General features: G+C 44.9%; 2 protein-coding genes across 5 annotated transcripts; both read right to left on the bottom strand.

The window, feature by feature from the left end:
• Window positions 1–574: 574 nt before the first annotated feature.
• On the bottom strand, window positions 575–2,173 carry LOC109770692 (BTB/POZ and MATH domain-containing protein 1). Its single transcript, XM_020329408.4, has one exon. It carries the CDS (start codon window positions 1,853–1,855, stop codon window positions 809–811), a length of 1,047 nt encoding a protein of 348 aa, XP_020184997.1. The 5' UTR covers window positions 1,856–2,173; the 3' UTR covers window positions 575–808.
• A 10,285-nt stretch (window positions 2,174–12,458) lies between these two features.
• LOC109770691 (pentatricopeptide repeat-containing protein CRR2, chloroplastic) lies at window positions 12,459–21,753 on the bottom strand. 4 transcript variants are annotated; one of them, XM_040399126.3, is made up of 5 exons: window positions 19,874–21,753; window positions 19,431–19,733; window positions 18,636–18,811; window positions 18,413–18,531; window positions 12,459–12,818 (listed from the first exon to the last, which is right to left on the bottom strand). In XM_040399126.3, exon 1 carries the CDS (start codon window positions 21,708–21,710, stop codon window positions 20,154–20,156), a length of 1,557 nt encoding a protein of 518 aa, XP_040255060.1. In that variant the 5' UTR covers window positions 21,711–21,753; the 3' UTR covers window positions 12,459–12,818; window positions 18,413–18,531; window positions 18,636–18,811; window positions 19,431–19,733; window positions 19,874–20,153. The 4 variants fall into 4 exon arrangements, with proteins under 4 accessions (XP_040255060.1, XP_073364934.1, XP_073364937.1 ...); XM_073508833.1 differs by having other exon boundaries at window positions 18,413–18,528; XM_073508836.1 differs by having other exon boundaries at window positions 19,431–19,727.
• Window positions 21,754–22,787: the final 1,034 nt, after the last annotated feature.

Here is a 22,787-nt window from a genome sequence, read left to right as displayed (position 1 = left end):
CAAAGTAATTTCTCCCTTCTCTTCTTCCCTTCTTTGATTCGATTTTTACCCCCTGCCCTCTTCCTTATTTCGTTTTGTTTGCTTCAGTTTCAAGATCCTTAGGTCTGAAGTGCAATGTCTACGCCAGAAATATCTCAAGTATTGTTTCAGCAGCTGCAGCTCAGGCCAATGAGCAATATGATCCATCGAAGGATCCTGCAAGAAGCCAACTAGGAGCAAGGACCCAACATGGAAATATGCTTACTGGTCTAATCTGCAGGACATATTGACGCTCCAATGCACTTCCTATAGTATATATTACATATTAATACTAGGTTTTGGTAATTGACTACTGCAGTTGTGAACTACAGTACCATGTCGACTAGTCCAGCAGTAGTCTAGACTAGTCATGATTAGTCTATGAGTCTCAACCTTCGAACGACTCATCGACTCGTCGACTCGTAAACGTTGACTTGGCCATACCATCTCTTTCCAATAATGAGAATGGTAAAACAAACAGCATTGAGAAATTAAGGAAGCAGATAAAAGGGAAGTTTTAACAGTAACCTAATTGTTTAGCCAGACTGTCAGGGCATTTTCGAGAACACTAGCAAGCTGGCATAAATTCATAAATAAGATTCATCGTCAATCGTCATCATATACAAGATATAGCAAGAGGAGCCTCCATCACATGCATTTTACAAAAGCCTACCCTTCTCCAAAAGATCACCGGAAACTAATAACTGAGAAGCCAACTTTCATCTTACGAGGTTATGCGTCAACTAAACAAACTATTCAACTATTCATAAGCTAAACATGGATGAACGTACTAAATTTTGCGGGACTTTTTTGCCTTTTCGAGGACATCTATGACAATAGAAGGGCAGGATCTTTTGAGGTGAGCATACCCTTGGCTTGCCATGACATCATCCATTCTATCTGTAGAAGTGATAAACTCAAGGCAAGCGTCTCTGAGGTTGCTGCAGTGATGCTGGTCAGCTAGAGCCAATGTAGCAGTGACATTCTCAACATCAAGACTTTTGCAAAGGATGCTCTCACACATAACCTTCATCCTTTCCATCGCATACCTATCCGCAGCCACAAGCAAGTGCTTAACCATTTCTTTGCCCTCATCTCCATCAAGTTTTTCCATCGAAGGCAACGAATCTGTGTAGATGAAGTGAAGCAACGCCTTGAAAACAGCAGGCTGCATATCTTCAACTGTTATGCGTTGCTTTGCCCTGTCGCTCATCGGTCCAAAGAGCTGCGCTTTGAAGACCGGCGAGCGCCCTGCAACCACAATCTTATGCGCGGGAAAAACCTCCCCTTCAACCTCAAAAACGACATCTGCTTCCTCCTCCTTCTCTAGCAATTCCCTGAAATGCTCCCCCAAGTCTGAGGGAGGCACTTGGATGTCGAAGGTGGTCGCAGTCAGGGTCACCTTGGATTCCCTCAGAACTGTGACATCGCACTCAAGCACAAGGCTGTCGTCCAGCAGGTACGCCGATGGTTGCAAGAAGTCGTCGCCCACAGAGCTCCTACGTCCATTGCTGTTGAACACATACGGCGTCTTCTGGGAGAGCACCACCGAAGGCGGCAGCTTGTTAGTCTTGTCGACCAACCTGACCTCGAAGAACGCCCTCGCCTCGGTGTCCTCGCTAACAAGGTCGAGGAAAACGGAGGCGTGATCCCCATTCTCCATCTCCATCTCCCCATCGGGGTAGTACAGTACGCGCCAGAGGTAGCCGCCGATGTCGAAGGTGGCAGACGGGATGAAGTTGCCGACGCCGAGGCCCTTGTGAAGGCTGTAGCCGGCGATCTTGAACGTGTGCGTGCCCCGCACAGTAGATGCGGTGCACATCGACGCCGTCCTCATTCTGGGCCTCCTGAAATTGGAGCTTGCGCGTAGAAATTAATGGCGGCGGCGGCGGCGGCGAGGGTTTCCGGTGGGGAAAAGTGATCTCAAGGCATCGAGCAGGCCAGTAGGGGATTGGGGCGCGGCTAAGCTGGGGAGAGGGAGCAATGGGGAGGAGGATGAATCTCGCGGGCGCGTGGCTGGGGAACGGAGGCGCTGGCCGCTGCTTGGTCGGGGAGGGAGGCACGGCGGCGAAGGATGTGGAGGTCGCCGACAGGAGCGAGGTCAAATGCTTAGATTTGGGGTTAAGGTCAGAGCTAGCGGCAGTGGCGGCCTCCATTTTCTCCGCCAAAAATTCGTTGGATTCTCAGAACACATGAATAGAAAAAAGTATAGGATTGAAGTGACATATCCATTTAAATTTATAAAATTAGTAAATGTGTTTGATGTGTCAAAAAAATAATTCAAATGATAAGTGTCACACGTGTCATTTTCAACAAATGATGTGACACAAACACTCACGTATTTTCAACAAAAATTGCCATTCGAATAAAAATTGCCATCCGAAAAAAAAGTTGTCATCGTCGCGTTACTAAACTTGCCATAAAAAATATTCGGAGTTGCTATATATTCGTGCCACACGTGTGGCATTTATCAGGGTCTAAAAGCAAAAGAATTGTAAAAAGGAAAAAGTTTGAGTGGTGACAGATTTCCTACGAAATGCAATCCTACATATCAAAGGATCAACGTAGAAAAAAATCCTAAGAATTTTAATCCTCCAAAAACCCTATAAAATTCCTTTAAATCAAAGGAGCCCTAAACGGGATGGGGAATTTGAGGATTTGCCACAAGTTTGATGGTACTTTGAGGATTTGCCCCTCTTTTTCTTGTCATCGATTATTTGCTACACCTTTTTTAGATTTTTGATGATTTGCCCCTGACGACATGAGCCCATAGGGATATGCCCACAATGCCCGTGTGAGACCCAACCTTGTTCTTGTTCCCCGAATCCTCATCTCGCCCAAAAGTGGTACGGTGGCAGACGGTAGCTGCACGACGGCAAGGTCGTCTCCTCTTACTTGCCATTGTCTGCGGCCAACTTCATTGTGTTTCCCGGTGACTCACAGGCCTCCACTTTCGTACGCGGCCACTACACATCCTCATGATGGCGGGGCCATCTCTCATACCTCCCAATCCAAATTGAGGTGCTCTGCCTCGTCGCAGGTCTCCTCCACGCCATCCATGTTCGTCACCATCGCATTCGGTTTTGGCAAACCAAAGACCATCAGCCAAATTCTTTCACCTGTAGCAGCACACAATGACGATAGGGCCGGAGGAGCCACGCCAGCGAGCAGCTGCAACACATCAAGGTAGCAAGTTCACGATGTGAGACACGGTTGTGAATCATGGTAAGCAGCCTCGATATTGATCAATAAATGGGAACAGTCAAATGGGAGTTGCCTACTTTGGGGCTTGGGGCTAGTTTGGACATAAATTTTGCAGTGTAATTTTAAATAGTGCATAAGGGGAAAATCATCAAGAAACTGGAAAAATATATAGAAAATAATCATTGACAAGTAAAACAGGGGCAAATCCTCAAAGTACAATCAAACATGTGGCAAATGCTCAAATTCCCCAAATAGGATTATCTTTAAAATTTTCATATTAGTCGCCTTTGAAAGGGCCATGACCACAGTTGATAGGCGCAAACCCGTTGAAGGGCCAGAGAGTGGCTTGATCTTCACGTTGTAGGATCGAATCGAGGGCTGCAAGTAGTCGGGATAACTAGCTTTAATCTGTCAAGGTTGGATGTGACTCGTACGTTGGAGAAGGCTGACGTAACTTCAGGAACTTCGGCCCGCTGTCCGAATCGCAGAACCACAAACTAAGACTAACCCAAACAAACAGTCGAAACCGTAGAGCACCAATAAGGGAGAACCATAGGATCCTTCTCGCGAATCCAAATGAACTCACAAGAGCAAAAGTAGTAAGGATCTCTCGTATCTATAGCAGCCTTGCTGCATAAGCTTGTAGCTGAATGATTTAACAAAAGATTTCTTAGAGGATGGGGTGGATTTTTATAACCAGTGACAACCCCCATGGTTAGGTGGGAATACAAGCTGGCTTTGAGAACCAGCGTATGTGTGAAACCGAACCAGCTTTTAGAAATAATAAGGTATCTTCTGAAAATCTCTCGTGAGTTGTGGACAGTTGATCCCAACCAAACAGAGTCTCATCAAAGTTGGAACATAGTTTCTTCAGCAGCAAACTGGTGTCTAGAAATCTTTCACAAGTTGTGGATAATTGATCCCAACCAAACAATGTTTTCACTAGAGTCGGAACATCGTTTTCTTCAACAACAAACTTGTTTCTTCATGAGCTCCTAAATTTGTTTCATCATCATAAAAACATTGTTTCTGCACGGACTTGAAGTCATTGGCCTTCTTTGACATTGCACCAAATCATGTATTTGTTTGGTGTGACTTCTCGTGATTGCACCTATCATTGTTGGAGTCTTGTCAAGGGTCGTGGTGTCCTCATCGCCCACCCCCCCTTCCCCCCTCTTGAAACGGAGTCGTCCTCGACTATGATGGTCCAAAAGTATGGAGAGAGATCAGAGACACTAAAAGTTGGACTAACTCCGTACTCTGTTGCGAGGTCAATTTGTAGGTATTGTCATTTATCTTCTCAAGCACTTCGAATGGGCCATCTCCACGTGGTTGTAACTTGCAATTCCAATGCTCTGGAAATAGATCCTTGCGCGAATTTACCCACACAAGGTCTCCTTCTTCAAACAACATCTTCTTTCTTCCCTTATTTTCTCGTTTTGCATATTGCTTTGTCATCTTCTCAATGTTCTCCTTGGTCTTCCCATGAATTTTCTCCACAAAGTTAGCACATCTACTTGCATAATTGGTTCGTTCCTGCAATGGCAAAGGCAAAAAAATCTATGAGAGCAACAGGTTTGAAACCATAAACAATTTTAAAAGGGAAAATTTAGTGGTTGAATGTACCGCCCTGTTGTATGCAAACTCCACTTGGGGGAGACACTCTTCCCATATCTTCAAATTCTTCTTTAAAACTGCACTTAGCATCATGGATAGCATGCGGTTGACAACTTCGTTTTGCCCATCCGTTTGTGGGTAGCATGAGGTTGAAAAGAGAAGCTTCGTTCCTAGATTTTCCCACAACATTTTTCAAAAATAACTCAAAAACTTGGTGTCATGGTATGAAATAATAGTGTGTGGTACTCCATGTAGTCGCATGACTTCCCTGAAAAACAAATCAGCAATGTGTGAAGTATCATTGCTCCTATAACACAAGAATAAAATGAGCCATCTTTCCAAACCTATCAACCACCGGGCAAAAACTGAATCACTCCCTCCCTTAGTGCATGGTAAACCAAGAAAAAAAATCCCATAGAAATATCTTCCCATGATGTACTAGGAATTGATAAAGGCATATAAAGTCCATTGGAGTATAAACATGACTTAGCTTTGCAGCAAATCTCACAACGGAACACATAGCGCTTGACGTCCCGCCTCATCCTCGGCCAAAAGAAATGGTCAATCAACACACTCTCAGTTTTCTTAGCTCCAAAATGTCTCATGGGACCACCAGCATTAGCCTTTTGCAAAAGCAACAAACGAACATAACAATCTGGGATGCACAATTTTTTAGCTCGAAACAAAATCCTTCATGCAAGTGAAACTTTTTTTAACCTTTTGCCTCACTGCACTTGGATTATGGTTAAACAAATATGGGTCTTTGACATACAATTCTTTGATACTTAGTAACCCAAGATTTTTAGTAGCAAGTTGTGAGAGTAAAATATGGCGCCTAGACAAAGCATTGGCAACAACATTATCCTTTTATTTCTTGGACTTGACAATATAGGAAAAGAATTATATGAAATCACTTTATTTGGCACGTCTACGATTCAATTTTAGTTAACCCCTAAGGTGCTTGAAAGACTCATGGTCGGAGTGTATCACACATTCTGTAGCCAAAAATAATATTGCCATGCTTCCAAACATCTCACAAGTGCATATAATTCTTTGTCATAAACAAAATAATTTTGAGTTGGACAAGTTAGCTTCTCGCTGAATTATGCAATAGGCCTACCTTCTTGCATGAGTACTCCTCTGATACCAATATCACTTGCATCACATTCAATATCAAAAGCCTTACCAAAGTTGGGCAGTGCAAGCAATGGTGCGGATGTTAACTTATCTTTCAGCCCTTGCAAGACATTTCTTGTGTGTTTTCTGTTGGGAAACATAGTAGAAAAATAATCGTGCCTACGATCACCCAAGATCAATAAGAAGATGTATTACGGGTTGGTATCACAGTCGTTACCATCACCGAGTTGCAACGGAAGAAGAACGTGTCGGTGTAGATCGTACTTGGAGTCCCTCGAACCGTAGATGAATGATCCCTCATACCGCTCATGAACAGTCACTCGAACTGAAGACTGAAAGCATAGTCTCTCTACTTGGTTGCAAGCATGCAGCCTTGACGATCCAGCAACGCTTCGCCGCCCAGAGCTAATCGTCGCCGGAGAATTAGAGGGATGAGATTAGAACCACACTGGGCTTCTAATTATGAGGACAAGACGATTAATCACGCTCTAATTAGTCAATTAGGACCAACTAAAACATGAACTAGAAGAATTAGAGGAGGCTCCAAAATTTGTGTATTAATTATGGCCAAAACCTCTAGTATATATAGGTTGGAGGGGAGAAGGAGGGGCGCCACAAGGAGGAAAGGAGTCCTCCCTCCTTGGCTGGCCAAGAGGAGTGGGATTCCCCATCCAATTCAGCCTCCCCTCCCCCCTTTCCATGCAGTGAAAACAATAATAATCCAATACATGAAAAGTAAAAAATAAATAAATAATGGTACAAGGATTAATTTTACACATGCTACTACAAAACCAAGAACACATGAATATGTCTCACACATGTGGGGTCAGGTGTCTAGTGCGAGATAAAACTTCAAGGATCTTTCGTGGCTGATTCGAGGTATTTCAACAGCACACGGATACAGAAGATCCAACTAGAGAAAAAGTTGATTCTTAATAGGGACGTATCAGGAGTAGCCCCGTAGATCATAGCCAGGAACTCATGCATGCACTAGCTTGTAAGACTAGTCACAATGGGTAATAACTTAGACTAGTAATATGCATATGTTACTAGTCTATGTTACTACCTCTATAGTGGGAGTAACATATGTGTGGTGTCATGCAACACTTCATTTATTAGGTTGTAGACTCATCTTTATGTTACCACATGTCTCTCTTTTCTCATTAATTACTCGTCATCACCTATGTTACTCCCACTGTGAATAGTCTAATGGTACTGCTTAATCTGCTAGCCCATCACACATTCCGAGATTTAGAGCTACGAACCAACACACCAGATAACGCGACCCCTATGCATATGCTTGAGTGGCCATTAACAGCGCCTAGACGCTGCACACCAACTTAGCAATTTTTAGGCACGCCAAGGTGCGACGTTGGCCAGACGTGTAGCGTCTGAGTCAGGCACTGCACAGTGTAGTGTGGCGTCTAGTTGTCGGACACTATACAAAAGGGTCAGTTATATGAAGAAAAATTCACCAACAAATCAGTTTGTGAATTCTTTTGTCAAATTTATTGTTTTTGCCTCAACTAACCAGAGGTCTTCCCAAACGTTCTCTGTCCATTACCGATTATGTACATTGCTACAAATTCTGCAAGAGAACTTTCAAGGGCCCATGCATAAAGTGGGGCTGGTTAGGTATAAGAGGAATCTGAGATAAAGTCCCTTTTCTTAACACTTCACCCATGTCGGATTTTACCATAAACCATCTTCGTTTCCAAGTTTCTAGCCAAGGTGGTGTTATTTAGCCCCATGGTTTCTTTGCCAAAGTAGCCTTTTACGAGGAAAAAGATCCACCATTTTCCTTTCGGTAGCTCAAACATCGACATTATATAAAAATGAAGTTTTTTTTTCCATGAACACATTAAAGAAGGAAGGGGTAGAAGGCCCTGAGAACACATCCACGCCCTTAGAGCATCTCCAATAGACGGTTCATATGTAAAAATAATCAACTTTTGGAGCTTTGAGAGCAAAAAACGTTGCTCCAACAGATGGTCCATATGTAAAAAAAATTACATCACTGCCTCCCGGAGATGTAAAATTGAAAACTTCATGATGCAAATTTACGTCACGAGATACATCTGATGTAAAACCGCGGCCTTCCGCGAAACGACCAACCGCCAATTCATTTGCCTTCCTGCTCGCGACCGCCCGCCAGCGACACGCCCCCCCCCCCCTCCCCCGGCTTCCGTCGCCGCCATGGCCGAAGCCGACGACCCCGCCGCCTTCTCCGTCGCCGCCGCAGCTGGTGGGCTGACCCACGTCGCCGCCTCCGCTACCGCCGCAGTGAACTCGCCCTCCGCCTCCGCGTCCATGCCGCCGCCCCGGATTCGCGCCGGCGGTTCTTACGAAGGCGACGAAGGCACGAGGCGGAGGCAAACGGTCGGCGAATCACGACCGGAACCCGACCGAAAGTGCGGCTTGGCCGGCCAAAATCTCGAAGGCAGCCGCGCGGCTCGGGCCGCCGACTCGCAGCCACGGCCGGCGGCGTCCTCCAGCAGCCAAGGAGCCGTTCCTCCACCTCCACCGCCGGCCGAGGAGGAAGATGTGGCCACGCCAACGGCCACCGCTGGCCGAGGAAGATACTTCACCGCTTCACAACGTCGATAAAGAAGCCGGTGATGATGATGATCGTACCATGGTTCACAACGCCGGTGGTGTTGATGACCCGCATGAATGATATTCATGTGCATTTTAATTTATAGGCCGAAAAACTTTGATTGGGACGTTGCACTTTTGATAGAAGGATTTGAAACTATGATGATGATGATGCACTTTTGTTAGGATTTGAACTATGATGATGATGCACTTTATTTCAATTTTAAGTGATATTTGAATGCAAAACCGTGGTTGTACAGTGGCTGAACAGCAGCCGCCGGCCGGTTTTACATCTTTGTTTTGAACCATCTGTTGGAGTTGCTCTTTTACATCTTCATTTTGGACCATCCATTGGAGTTGAGCCTTTTTCAGAGATGTAAAAAGCACTTTTTGGTGCTTCAAGTTTTTACATCACCGGTTTGAAGCACCAAAATATACGTCATCTATTGGAGATGCTCTTAGTTGTTAGCCTAAATGCTCGACCATGATACACATTATAAACGACCAAAACCAAATACCTAACCACTCGATACAAGGGCTGTCAAGATGGAAAACCCTCGAGCCCCAGCCACAGGAGAGGTGAGAAAGTTGAGGCCTTGTTGCATCATGCCGTTAGTTGGTCACCTGATCTGCTCTACCAATCATCAAACGACATGTCTTCAAGTCGGGGCAACAGAGCTTGAAGAACAAAACGCCTCAAGAGGCTGAACCAAAATTGTCTTGCAAATACACAACCGGTGAGGATGTGATCAATTGTCCCATCAATCTGGTCACGATGGGGGCAACCATCTGGATGTGGCAAACCCCTACACGCATGACGGTATGCGGTCCAACATCTTTTGTGCATCACCAACCAAAGAAGAAGCGGCATTGATCTGGCTCCCAACTTCTCCAAACGTGCTCCCAATTGCCTGAAACGAACAGAGCCTTTGAAGAAGCTGAAGAAGCTTCATAGGCTGATTTTGCTACTGCCGTGAAACAGAAATGCTCAGTGACAAATATTTGGGTCTGCCTTCAAATATGGGTATGGACAAAAGTGATTGTTTTCAGTTCTTAATAGATCGAATCGTTATGAAAATCAGTGGTTGGAAGGAAAAGCTGCTATCAGCAGGAGGAAAGAAAATCCTTCTCAAATCGGTTGTACAAGCTATCCCAACTTATGCAATGTCCGTCTTTAAAATTCCTAAAAAAATATGCAAAGGAATCATTGACGCGATGTCGCATTTTTGGTGGGGTGACGAAGACAATCAGAAGAGAATGCATTGGATGGCATGGTGGAAGATGTGTGTATCAAAAGACCAAGGAGGAATGGGTTTTCAAGACATACATTGTTTTAATTTGGCCTTATTAGCCAAACAAGCGTGGCGCCTGCTTGATAATCTCGATTCTCTATATGCCACCATTTTGAGAGCTAAATATTTTCCGGACGGAGATTTAATGAATGCGAGTCTTAAAAATGGATCTTCGTTCACTTGGCAAAGCATTATGGCGGGAGTGGATTCTCTAAAAAATAGTTATATTTGGAGAGTTGGAAATGGACAAAATATAGATATTTGAAGAGATGCATGGATCGCGAATGGGGCCAATAGGAAAATTATCACTCCTAGAAGAGGGCAGCTTCTAACAAAAGTTGTTGATCTTGTAGATCCAATCAACAATTGTTGGGATGAAGATTTGGTAAGACAAACGCTGTGGCCAATTGATGTCCAGAGGGTGCTTGCGATCCCCCTCCCCACGTATAACATGTCGGATTTCATAGTTTGGAGTTTTACAAAGAATGGACTGTTCACGGTTCGTTCTGCTTATCTGGAGGAATGGAAAAAGCAACATGGGAGGAAATTGCAACATTCTAATGGCATGGGAGGAATAAATGTCAATACTATTTGGAGAAACATTTAGAAATTATCTTGTCCAGCAAAAGTGAAGATTTTTATTTGGCGTACCTTACACGGAACCCTCCCGTGTCGTGTTACACTTGCTAATAGACATATGAAAGTTTCGTCCACCTGCCCATCATGTTCGAACGGGCCTGAAGATACTAAACACTTGTTATTTATGTGTCAAAAGGCAAAAGAGGTGTGGGAGAAGCTGGGATTGCACGAAGCCATTAAAAAAGCTTGTGTGGTCGATCGTGCGGGAGAGGCAGTACTCGAATTTTTACTTCTTATGCCAGGACACGAGCTATCTACAGTGGGCATACAGAATGTTCGCGAACTGGTCGCTATAACAACCTGGTATTTACGGTGGGAAAGCCGTTCGCTAGTCCATCAGGGGAAGACCCAAGATGCATACCAAATTTCGATGGGAGCACGTGCTATAACGATAAACTATGTTATTGCCCAATCCTCCGGGGCAACGAAGAGAACAAAGGGATGGACGAGACCCCCTCTAGGTTTTATGAAATTAAATGTCGATGCTTCGTTCAATCAAGACATGCTTAGAGGCACAGCGGGAGCTGTACTTAGAGATGATAAAGAAAGACTTATTGTTGGAGGGAATTGGAAGATGGATTGGTGCGCAAATATTTTAACAGCGGAAGCGATGGCACTACGTTTTGGCATATTACTTGCACAAAAGGCGGGAAGCAACCGACTTGTTGTTAACTCCGACAATTTGAAAGTAATTGACACAATGAAGAATGGAGGACATACAGCGGGAGCGGCGGCGGCTGTGTTTGATGATTGTTATTTTATGGCTTGTGATTTTTCGTTAGTTAGATTTGAACATTGTAACAGGGAGGCAAATAAAGTAGCTCATGGAATTGCTAGAGTAGCTAAATTTTCTGAGACAAGGGATTGGTTTGAGGAACCTATAAGTGATTGTAAATTTTCTTATAGATGATGTAACCATTATTACTAATAAATAAAAGGATGTTTCATTTCAAAAAAAAAAAGTAATGCGGCAGCAATGATTAACTTCCACTCCGGACTGCTGCAGCAGAACCTCTGATAAAAGGTCCCAGAGGTCCAAGAATTCAGCAAAAATTCTGGCCGAGAACGTTTCTTAGGCATGATGTAAGAAGAAACAATTTCCCCCTGGATGTCATAACATTTTCTGGCCAAGTGTCTAATTTTACTTGAACCTTCTCTTCAGTAGGTTTCCAGCCGTTATTGCAAGTCTGCTCCGATGTATAAGAATGCCTACTTCAAAAATAGCTAAGTGATGTTCAATATTATTTTGAGCTTCACCAAAACAGCATACTTCGCTTTTGTGGAAATTTATTTATACTAGACAGATGTTCAAAAATGCAAGGCAAGATTTCATGATTCCTAACACTCTCAACATTAGCTTCAAACGAGATAATAGTGTCATCAGTGTATTGCAATATTGTCAACCCCCTGAGCCAAATTTGTCGCTACCCTGTCAAACTAGACTGCTACAATACCGTTTGCAAATAGGGTTCTACTATTATAGAAAAAAGCACATGTAAATTCCAATCGATGTGGCAATGTCATAAATTGTCTAGATGTAGATGAATTCATCCATGTCGGTCATCTCTAAGGTAAGCAATATAGAATGTAAGTGATCATGACAAAACCTCAACCGTCTCTGGTAAATTCAAATCCAGCCTGAGAATGGATTGAAGCAACAAAGGAAACAGGGATTTCTTCTCAACATTATCTGTTTCAAGGCGTTCATCTAAGAATCTCAGAAATCTACACAAGACAGAGAGACATTGCTCAGCCCTAAGGATATTTCCAGTTATAGCCTCCTTTAGAGATTAATCAGGCAAGGTTGGAATTGCAAGCCAATCATCTGATACTATAAAACAAAAAAAAAAGGAGAAAATACCTCTTCCCATCGAAACCAGGATGATGATTTGAGACTAGCTAATTCATCGAAACGAGTACAACATCATGTTCTCTATATGAATGTTGCGGTTAAAATTTGATAAAAGTAAACTAGAATTGTAATAACAATGTGTACTACATTATAGCGAAAGCACTACTATATAATGATTCATACAATAATGATGGATGTATTTTGATTGATGTCAGACAGGGCTAACTGCCCATTCTTTTGGGAAAGATGCACACAGAAAGAAATTTCACAGGTAGTACATGTTTTCTTTGAATGAATAGAAAATTGTAGATGTAAGCATATTATTCATGGGGATGGAGATGCGGAGCACCCCTTGGACATTAACATCAACCCACCAACCACCCCTCGAGCTCCAAGTGGTCCAGCGACAAGGGCTCGTGCACGCGCCATCGAAACCGAGGTGACTTCATTCCTACTTGAGCTTCCTACACATGTGAGACATTGATGAGGAACACTAGATGAGAAGAAAGAAAACACATGCCGGATCTGTTTGGCTACTTCTAGATGCTTCCACTCTAGTGTAGTATTTCTTTCCTTTTCTTTTCTATCCTACCTACTGTTTTCTAGAGTCTTCTAGTTGTGAGTAGCTATGAGTAGAATGGTGAAACTTACATAATGTTTTCTAGAGTATTCCAGCTATAAGTAGAAGTATGTGAAGGCTTCCCAAAGCCCTATAAATAGAGGTCCTCGCCTCTACTTTGGAGGCAGACTATGTACCCCTACCTAAAATAGAACTTGTTGTTCTTATCTAAGATCTTGGAGTAGATCTTGTGCCCTAGGAGTTCTGGATTGAACTCTTGCTGCCCTATCAACCTACATTCGCCTCTAGAGCGATATCTAGCGCAGCACGTTGAAGCTGTTCCTTCAACACTTGTGCTATACACATTGTAGCAGCAAGGTGGAGTTGCTCCTCCACAAACTTTGTGCTGCTTCAGGTGGTATCAGAGCCTCGTTGACCCATACTAGTTCTTGTTGTCCTCTTCGAGAGTAAGTTGCAGCAAGCAATGGAGCAATTGGAGAAGAGGATGGATGCTGCGGAACAACAAATCAAAGAGCTGCATGAAGATCTTAATCGGAGATTTGGTCAGCTGGTTGAGATGATAAGAAAGGGTGTCCCCCCTACTACCAATGAAGGAGATTCATCTAAAGAAGAGGAAGATGTTCATCAAGGAAGAAGGAGAGGTAATCTTGGAGCAAGACCGCCACGACAACATGTTGTTCAACGTGCTTCAAGAAGGCCAATTTATGTTGAAGCTTCTGAAGGTGAAGAATATGATGATGCCCTTGAAGAAGCAGATCTCTACGCATATCGGAGAGTACCCAACCCTACATATGCAAGAGATACATACAAGGTGAAAGCTGAGATCCCAACTTTTAATGGAAATGTTGATATTGAAGGGTGCCTAAATTGGTTATATGAAGTGGAGACTTTCTTTGAGGTCATGGAGGTTCCGGAAGATCGTAGAGTTCCTTTGGTCGCATACAAGCTGAAAGGAGGAGCCGGTGCATGGTGGCATCGCGTTCAAGAGGAGCGCAGGCTCAGAGGAGAACCTCGTGTTAGAACTTGGCGACAAATGAAAGGCCTCTTGAAAGGGAGATTTTTGCCCGCTGATTATGACCAGATCCTATTTATCCAATTTCAAAATTGTGCTCAAGAAAATAGGACTGTTTCAGATTACACGGAGGAGTTTCTAAGGCTACAAGTGAGGTGCAACCTTGCTGAAACTGAAGAGCAACAAGTTGCAAGGTACATCAATGGTCTCAATGATGCTATTCAAGATCGATTGATGATGCAACAAATCTGGTCCGTTGATCAAGCACAAGCTCTAGCCTTAAAGGCAGAGAGGTTTGTGAGGATGAGAAAGACAACTAAGGCTCCATATCCTCCATATCCTCATACCGAAGGCTCATCTAGGAGCCAACCTAATAGAGTGGAAGAAAATACCACTCCACCAAAGACAAAACAGCCCATCCCGAAGCAAACTAGAGGCAAGGGTAAGGCAAATGAAGGCCCAAAGTGCTATAAATGTGGTAAAGAGGGACACATATCCAGCGGCTGCCCACTAAGGAAATTTGTTAACACGACTATCCATGATGGTGAAAGCGATGAGGAAGAATACGAATCTGAAGATGTAGACGGACAAGAGGTTTGTCAAGAAGAAGGTGAAGAGGTGGTATGTGTGATCCCGGGTGTCCTATGTTCCACACCACAACTCGATGACACACAACGGAAGAAAATATTTGAGAGCAAATGCACGGTGAATGGCAAGGTATGCAAACTAGTGATTGATAGTTGCAGCTGCGAGAATCTTATCTCCCAGAAGTTGGTGGACCATTTAAAGCTTGAAACCCATGATCATCCAAATCCCTACACTATTGGATGGATTAAGAAAGGAGTGAATATGAGGATCACCAAACAATGCAACCTGCCACTTTCTTTGGGTAAGCATTATCGCTCAAATGTGTTGTGTGATGTGGTTGACATGGATGCCAGCCATGTTCTTCTTGGGAGGCCTTGGCAATTTGATGTGGATACTACACACAAGGGCAAGGAAAATTCTTACTCTTTCATTTGGAACAAGAGAAGGATCATTATCTTACCAAACAAACCCGAAGGTAATACCTCTAAGGAGGAGGGGAAAACTATGTTAACTATCTCCCATACCTCTCATGAGTTTATGGAAGACTTGAAGGAGGCAGATTTGTGTGCTGCACTTGTTGTAAAGGGAGAAGAGCACCTGACTGTTGAAATTCCAGCAAAAGTTCGTGGTTTATTGGCAGAATTTCAGAACATATTTGGGGAGCCACATGGCTTGCCACCGATGAGAGGAATTCAACATAGAATTGACTTAATTCCGGGAGCAAGTCTTCCTAATCTTCCACACTATCGAATGAGCCCAAAGGAGCATGATATATTGAAGGAGAAAGTGGAGGAATTGTTGCAAAAGGGGCACATTCGAGAAAGTATTAGCCCATGTGCTGTACCAGCCCTACTCGCGCCAAAGAAAGATGGATCTTGGCGCATGTGTACGGACAGTAGAGCCGTTAACAAGATCACCGTAAGGTATAGGTTCCCTATTCCCCGTCTGGATGATATGTTGGATCAGCTTAGTGGAGCAAGAGTGTTCACAAAGCTAGATTTAAGAAGTGGATATCATCAAATCCGTATAAGACCCAGGGATGAATGGAAGACCGCCTTCAAGACAAAGGAAGGGTTGTTTGAATGGCTAGTCATGCCATTTGGACTCTCAAATGCACCAAGTACCTTTATGCACTTAATGAATCAAGTCCTTAGACCCTTCTTATCCCACTTTGTTGTGGTCTATTTCGATGACATCTTGATCTATAGCAAGGATGAGGATGAACACTTTGATCACATTCGGAAGGTGCTAGAAGTACTAAGGGAAAATGAGCTCTACGTCAACTTGAAGAAATGTGTTTTCCTGCAAACACAACTTCTTTTCCTAGGATTCGTCATAACATGTGACGGCATTCGTGTTGATGATTCTAAGGTTGAAGCAATCCGAGAATGGCCAACTCCTAAGACCATTTCTGAGGTAAGAAGCTTTCATGGCCTTGCAACTTTCTATAGGCGATTTGGTAAGAATTTCAGCACTATCATGGCACCAATTACCGAGTGTTTGAAGAAAGAAAAGTTCCAATGGGCAGAAGCAGCTGAAGCTAGCTTCAATGAGATTAAACAAAAGCTATCACAAGCTCCTGTCTTGGTACTACCTGATTTCAACAAGACTTTTGAGTTGGAGTGTGATGCAAGTGGAGTAGGCATTGGAGCTGTCCTATCTCAAGAAAGGAAGCCCATTGCTTTCTTTAGTGAGAAGTTAAGTGAAGCTAGACAGAAATGGAGTACCTATCAGCAAGAATTATACGCCGTTTTCAGAGCGTTGAAAACTTGGGAAGTCTATTTGCTGCCTAAAGAGTTCATTGTTTATAGCGACCATCAATCCTTGAAGCATTTTAGAAATCAAAAGCATGTTGACCGCATGCTAGCAAGATGGGCAGCATATCTTGAGAGGTTTAACTATCTCATCGTGCATAAATCTGGAATAACTAACAGAGTGGCCGATGCTTTGAGTCGTCGTGCATGCCTCTTGACTTCTTTTGAAGCTGAACTTCCGGGCATGGGTCAAATAAAGGAGTTGTATGAGGGTGACGAAGACTTTGGCCATGTTTGGGTAAAGCACGCAAGGGGCACCCCATTAGGTGATGACTATTTGATGCAAGATGGATATCTCTTCAAAAATGATCGTTTGTGCATTCCAAGAAGTTCTCTACGTGACAAGCTGGTTAGAGAGCTCCATTCAAGTGATCTTAGTGGCCATGTTGGACGGGACAAGACTATCGCTAACCTGGAAGCTCGCTACTTTTGGCCACAACTAAAGAGAGATGCTGGAAAGTTCGTTCAACGGTGCCCCGTATGTCAGACCTGCAAAGGCCAAGTCCAGAACACAGGGTTATACATGCCTTTGCCTGTTCCTGTTGCTCCATGGGAGGACATTTCTATGGACTTCGTCTTGGGCTTGCCAAGAACAAGACGAGGAAGTGATGCTGTATTTGTGGTCGTGGATAGATTCTCTAAGATGGCTCATTTCATCCCATGCCGCAAGACAACGGATGCTCATCATGTGGCAAACCTATTCTTTCGAGAAGTGGTCAGACTTCATGGAGTTCCAAGGTCCATTGTCTCAGACCGTGATAGCAAGTTTCTTGCTGCATTTTGGCTCACTTTGTGGAAGCAATTCAACACTGAATTGAAATTTTCTAGCACTGCTCATCCACAAACAGATGGACAAACGGAAGTGGTGAACAAGTTTTTGGGTAATCTGATCCGTTGCATTTGTGGAGAAAGAAAGGGGCAATTGGATTTGGCTTTATCTCTTGCAGAGTTCTCCTACAATAACTCCAAGCATAGATCCACAGGAAGGAGCCCTTTTTCCATTGTCTACACTAAAGTTCCAACACATGTGGTGGACCTGGTGAAGCTGCCATCAAGGGGAAACTCAAAATCAGCATTGTCCTTTGCTGATAATTACACCGAGTTATTTGAAGAGATTCGCGGCGCTTTGGAAGCACAAAATCAGAAATATAAACAACTTGTTGATTGCAAAAAGAGGCCAAAATCATTCCAAGTCGGTGATAAGGTGATGGTCTACCTCCGAAAAGAGAGGCTGCCTTTAGGTGTTAACGGGGAACTTAGGCAGCGAAGGTATGGGCCCTTCTCTATCATGAGGAAGATAAATGATAATGCTTATGTGATAGATCTTCCAAGTGACATGGGTATCTCCAACACTTTCAATGTTGCGGACTTGACTCTCTACCATCCAGAAGAAGCGCTCTATGAAGATAACTCGAGGGCGAGTTCCAAACAACCAGGGGAGAATGATGAGGAACACTAGATGAGAAGAAAGAAAACACATGCCAGATCTGTTTGGCTACTTCTAGATGCTTCCACTCTAGTGTAGTATTTCTTTCCTTTTCTTTTCTATCCTACCTACTGTTTTCTAGAGTCTTCTAGTTGTGAGTAGCTATGAGTAGAATGGTGAAACTTACATAATGTTTTCTAGAGTATTCCAGCTATAAGTAGAAGTATGTGAAGGCTTCCCAAAGCCCTATAAATAGAGGTCCTCGCCTCTACTTTGGAGGCAGACTATGTACCCCTACCTATAATAGAACTTGTTGTTCTTATCTAAGATCTTGGAGTAGATCTTGTGCCCTAGGAGTTCTGGATTGAACTCTTGCTGCCCTATCAACCTACATTCGCCTCTAGAGCGATATCTAGCGCAGCACGTTGAAGCTGTTCCTTCAACACTTGTGCTGTACACATTGTAGCAGCAAGGTGGAGTTGCTCCTCCACAAACTTTGTGCTGCTTCAGACATGGCCACTACCTCAAGCCGAAATGCCATGTATGCTTAGGTACGACAGGGTCGAGCACGAACATATGAAGAACGAGGCCCAAGACATAAATGAGAAGAACGGATGTGGAGAAGAAGAAAATAATACCTGCAAGGGAAGCACTTCAGTCAACAGCAGCCAAGTCGGACAATCCGACTTACTGTCCAACTTGGCATCCGACTTAACGAGGCTCTCTGGATAGAAGTCAGAGATCCTCATCCGGCCTTCTGGTGGTTTTTGAGGAACACGGTGGGTATCCCACGAAGATTACATAAAAATCTTGAGAAGAGTTACAAAAAGTGTATGCTCTGCTTTGTGTCAGAGAACTAACCTTTCAAAGACTTGGAGTCCCCAGTGGATAGAAGTATCTCAAATGATGGCAGTGTAGCAGCAAAAGTAGAGCTGTCTTTCCCCAAAGGCAAAATTACCGCTTGGGTTAAGTTTGCGAGCTACAGAGGCCCCAGTGGAACTTGCAACAAGGAAGCTACCACCATACAGACTCTTTATCTGTATAAGAATAAATCTGGCTTAGGAGTGTTGACACGTGGATTTGGATCAGTGCCACAGGAAATTAGTCTTGGAACTCCATGTCTGCCATTTCTGACTTTGCAGACTACAGTAAATGGTAGTACAACGGGAATTATATCAGACATCTAGGGGGTTTTAACATTCCATTTCTAAGCTACCATATGAGTCGTCTAAGAGCTATTTCGAGATTACTATTATATATAGATCTAGATTTAGTTGACCAAACCAAAGTTTGTATAATTTCCTAAGCTGTCCTTTTATTCTCTGCAGGCCTGCCTGAACATCCAGAGTTGTACAGTTTCACTGTCAGATGAGGGATTCTGAAAAGGTTTATGCCCTGGCGGCACCAAAACACTTGTCATTGAAGCAGACTGCTCTCAATGAGTTCGACTCGGCTAAGAGTTCCAGCACTATAAATCTACTCCTCAAAAATTAAACCCAAGCTATGATGTTTTAAGGTAACAGTTACAATTGTGTAGCCGGTCCCAAGACAGGAGGGAGGAGGGACCAACCATGTGTACATAGAGACTAATGTCTTGTGTTGTCGTCCATTTTCTAGTCAAAATGAATAAATGTGCAAGAGAAACTGGGAAATTACATGTTCTGTTGACAAACAAAGACCTGCAAACTCAAGTCTTCAGCCCCAGCTGCATATAAAGTGAGTACTGGTGCAAGCTCATTTCAGTCGATGGTCATACACACCATTTGAGCATTCTTTAATGGTCTCTTTCTAAAGCTATATGTTCTCCAAAATTTTCTGGATCTTTTCTGGTCAGTGGCTCTTGGTCTAGTGCTCTTGGGAAGTTAGGTTCTTGGAGTTTCTTATGCTTAGAATGTTCTTTTGGACCATCCTTGGTTCTGCTGTCAACTCATCATTCATCTAGCAACTCAGTTACTGATCCTAGAAAAAGGAACTCAATCATTTCATGTGATGACAAAATAAAGGAACACCCATTTCTGGTGAAAAATAAGGAAGCACCAATTTCTGAGCAATCAAATAATTTTAGACCATACAATGAACCTATAAGAAGTTATATTTACCTGGTGTAAGAGTACATGGGTAGAGTGAACATTGCAAACAACCACACCGTTGTTGCAGAGGCACTTTGTTTGCTGTAATAACCACCTCCTGAATGTACATGTATGAGAGTAGAGGAAGTACAGCAGCTCTGCTCTTTTAACTGCCAGTGGTACAATTTGTGCTGATGTGGTGCTGTACAATGCCAATGATTCCAGAGCATAGCCAGTTTGTGTGCGCTGGTAGAGCTCTGAACCACTGAAAGAGTCATGAACAATTCATTCCAATGCATAGTGATAGTCACTATGTTGCTGCATTTACCCAACTGCGACCAGGTGTTTTCTTCAATGTTCCGTGTTTAATCTTTGCCCTCACTTGTTCAACAATATTCCACCTACCAGAAGAGGCGTGTAGGTTAGATACCGAGACAAGATTTGATGAGCTCTCTTCTTCCAATCTAAGAAGAGACCTGCAAGCCAAATCTTGAGTTTCTTTGTTACTGTGAATAACAGAGGCATCCAGAAGTGCTCCCCATACACTAGGGCCTGGCTCTATGCTCATTGACTTTATGAAGTCCAAGGCATGGTCAATCAACCCAGAACGCCCCAGTAAATCAACTACGCAAGCAGACATCTCCACGGTTGGATGGACTTTGTGATCCTTCACCAGGGAGTTGTATATCTCGAGTCCCTTCAACACCATTCCTGCCCTGCAGCACGCGGAAAGCACGCCCAGACCAACTATGCTGTCTGGCTTAACCCCAGAAGCATGCATCTGATCAAACAAGGCAACTGCTTCCGTACCCATACCATGAAGGCCATAACCAAGCACCATTGAACCCCATGAGATGACATCTTTGTGCCAAGTACCATCATCGAAAATGCGCCTTGCATGACGCAAGGCTCCGCCCTTTGCATACATATCAACCAAAGCATTGTTGAGGGACACCTCCCCGTATAGCCCCATCCTCACGGCGAAACCATGCACTTGCTTACCCTCTGCTAAGCCCATGAGGCCCTCGACAGCCGAGAGCACACTGATCAACGCGACCCTATTCGGCAGAATACCATCAACCACCCACATTGCCCGGAAAGCCTTCACGGCATCCTCAAACATGCCATTCTCCGCATACCCTCCCACCATGGCGGTCCACGAGACGACATTCCTCTGCTGCATCCTGTCGAAAACCCAGCGCGCAAGGCCTGGCCGGGAGACCCTGCAGTACATGGAGACAAACCCGCTGCTGACGTGGAAATCGCCGTCACCGCACATCCTGCGCTTGACGGCGAAGCAGTGCAGCTCCCTACCGTCGCGCTCGGACGCGCACGCGGACAGGAGCGCCGAGACCGTGAACCTGTCCGGGCAGAGCCCGTCCGCGATCATGCGGCGCGCCAGGGACCGGAGGTCGGTGCCCGCGGGGGCGTGGGAGATGAGCGTGTTGTAGGTGGAGGCGGTGCGGGCGGGCATTTCGTCGAACAGGCGGAGCGCCGTGCCGGAGGCGGGGGTGCGGTGGGGCGAGCGGAGGTAGAGGAGCAGGATGGAGTTGGTGAGGACGGGGTCGGCGTGCAGGTGGCCCAGCCGGAGCGAGAAGGCGTGGAGGGAGGCGGCGGCGTGGGAGCGGGGGCGGGAGGGGTGGAGGGGGAGGAAGGAGGAGGCGAGGGAGGAGAGCGTGAAGGCGTCCGGGCGGCGGGCGCGGAGGAGGAGGAGGCGGCGGAAGAGGTGGAGCGGGAGGTGCGCGTGGGAGGGGTCGGAGGTGGCGAGGCTGGAGAGGAGAGAGTTGAAGACGGGGAGCGGGACGCCGCAGGGGTCCGCGCGGACGGCGGCGAGGCGGGAGATCGTGAACGCCGGGAGTGGCCGCATGGAGCCGCAGCGAGTTTGACTGACGGGCAAACAAATGTGCTAGGCTGCAAAGGGGGGTCTCTAAATTTGTTTGACTCTCTACATCTAAATTTTTTATTTAGATTTAGATCTAAATAAATTCTCATTTGGCTTGCAACTAAATTAATGCAAGTCACTAGGAGAGCATACACTAGATTAATTCTTCCAAAACTTTTTCCATCAAAATGTCTGAATTTCGAACGACCTCCCCAAAGAGCAGATTAGCAAGGCGAAAAGAGGCGACCGCGGCTCCCTTTGTGTTGTGCCGGCAGCGCCGCTGGTTCCCTCTCCCTCCGCCAGCCGCTCCGCCGGCGGGAGGGAGGGGGAACCTCGGATCTGTGTGTAGGTTGCGTTCACAGTAGGGTTAGGGTTGAGGAAAACGTCGCCAAGGCCGTTGTAGCAGCGTCGCGTCTGAATAAATTTCCTCGGGCTTCGTACACGGTCAGACGGGGCTCTTGCCTCTGTCTAGGAGCCAGCGGGGTTGGGGATCCTCGGGTCACGTTGAGGTCGCGGACTATGGTATCTGGAGGTTGACCGACACTGGCTGGGCTAGTCTTTGAGTGGTTGGTGATTTTGCAGAGATCTTCTTCCTCTTTGCCGGTATGATCTACGGTTGTTGCTCCTCATTTTTCTTTGTGCTGCTACTGAAGGGATGTACTGCTTTGCCCAGGTGATTGGCCTGACCACGGAGTCGAAACCGGGTCCTAGTTCTCTTCCATCCAAAGGGGCACATATGACGATACTCAAAGCCACAGATGGCGAAGCCTGGGAGCAAAGAAAAGATGGAGCAGTGTGGCGGTGATGATGTTGTGGTTGAAGATGATGTCTTGCTTGGGTCTGGTCACAGATTTTTTTGTGGCACGGGTCTTTCACAAGGTTCAAGGGTGATGGCACAGGGCTCTGCGTGTCTTAGTGGGTGCTTGTACGGGTTCAGGACTTTGTACTGTTTGGTTTGGTGATCTAAATACGAGCATACATTCTGAAAAAAATGTTAGAATTTCTTCTCTGCCCCGCACTATCTCGTGATTATTATGGACTCCGTTTGCATTCACTTGATTA

This window comes from Aegilops tauschii, chromosome 1, assembly GCF_002575655.3.
Source record: "Aegilops tauschii subsp. strangulata cultivar AL8/78 chromosome 1, Aet v6.0, whole genome shotgun sequence".
NCBI classification, from domain to species: Eukaryota; Viridiplantae; Streptophyta; class Magnoliopsida; order Poales; family Poaceae; genus Aegilops; species Aegilops tauschii.
This window is presented reverse-complemented; position numbering and strand designations above follow the sequence as displayed.

Coding starts and splice junctions, on each gene's coding strand:
- LOC109770692 (XM_020329408.4), bottom strand. CDS start 1,855: ATGAGGACGGCGTCGATGTGCACCGCATCTACTGTGCGGGGCACGCAC.
- LOC109770691 (XM_040399126.3), bottom strand. CDS start 21,710: ATGCGGCCACTCCCGGCGTTCACGATCTCCCGCCTCGCCGCCGTCCGC.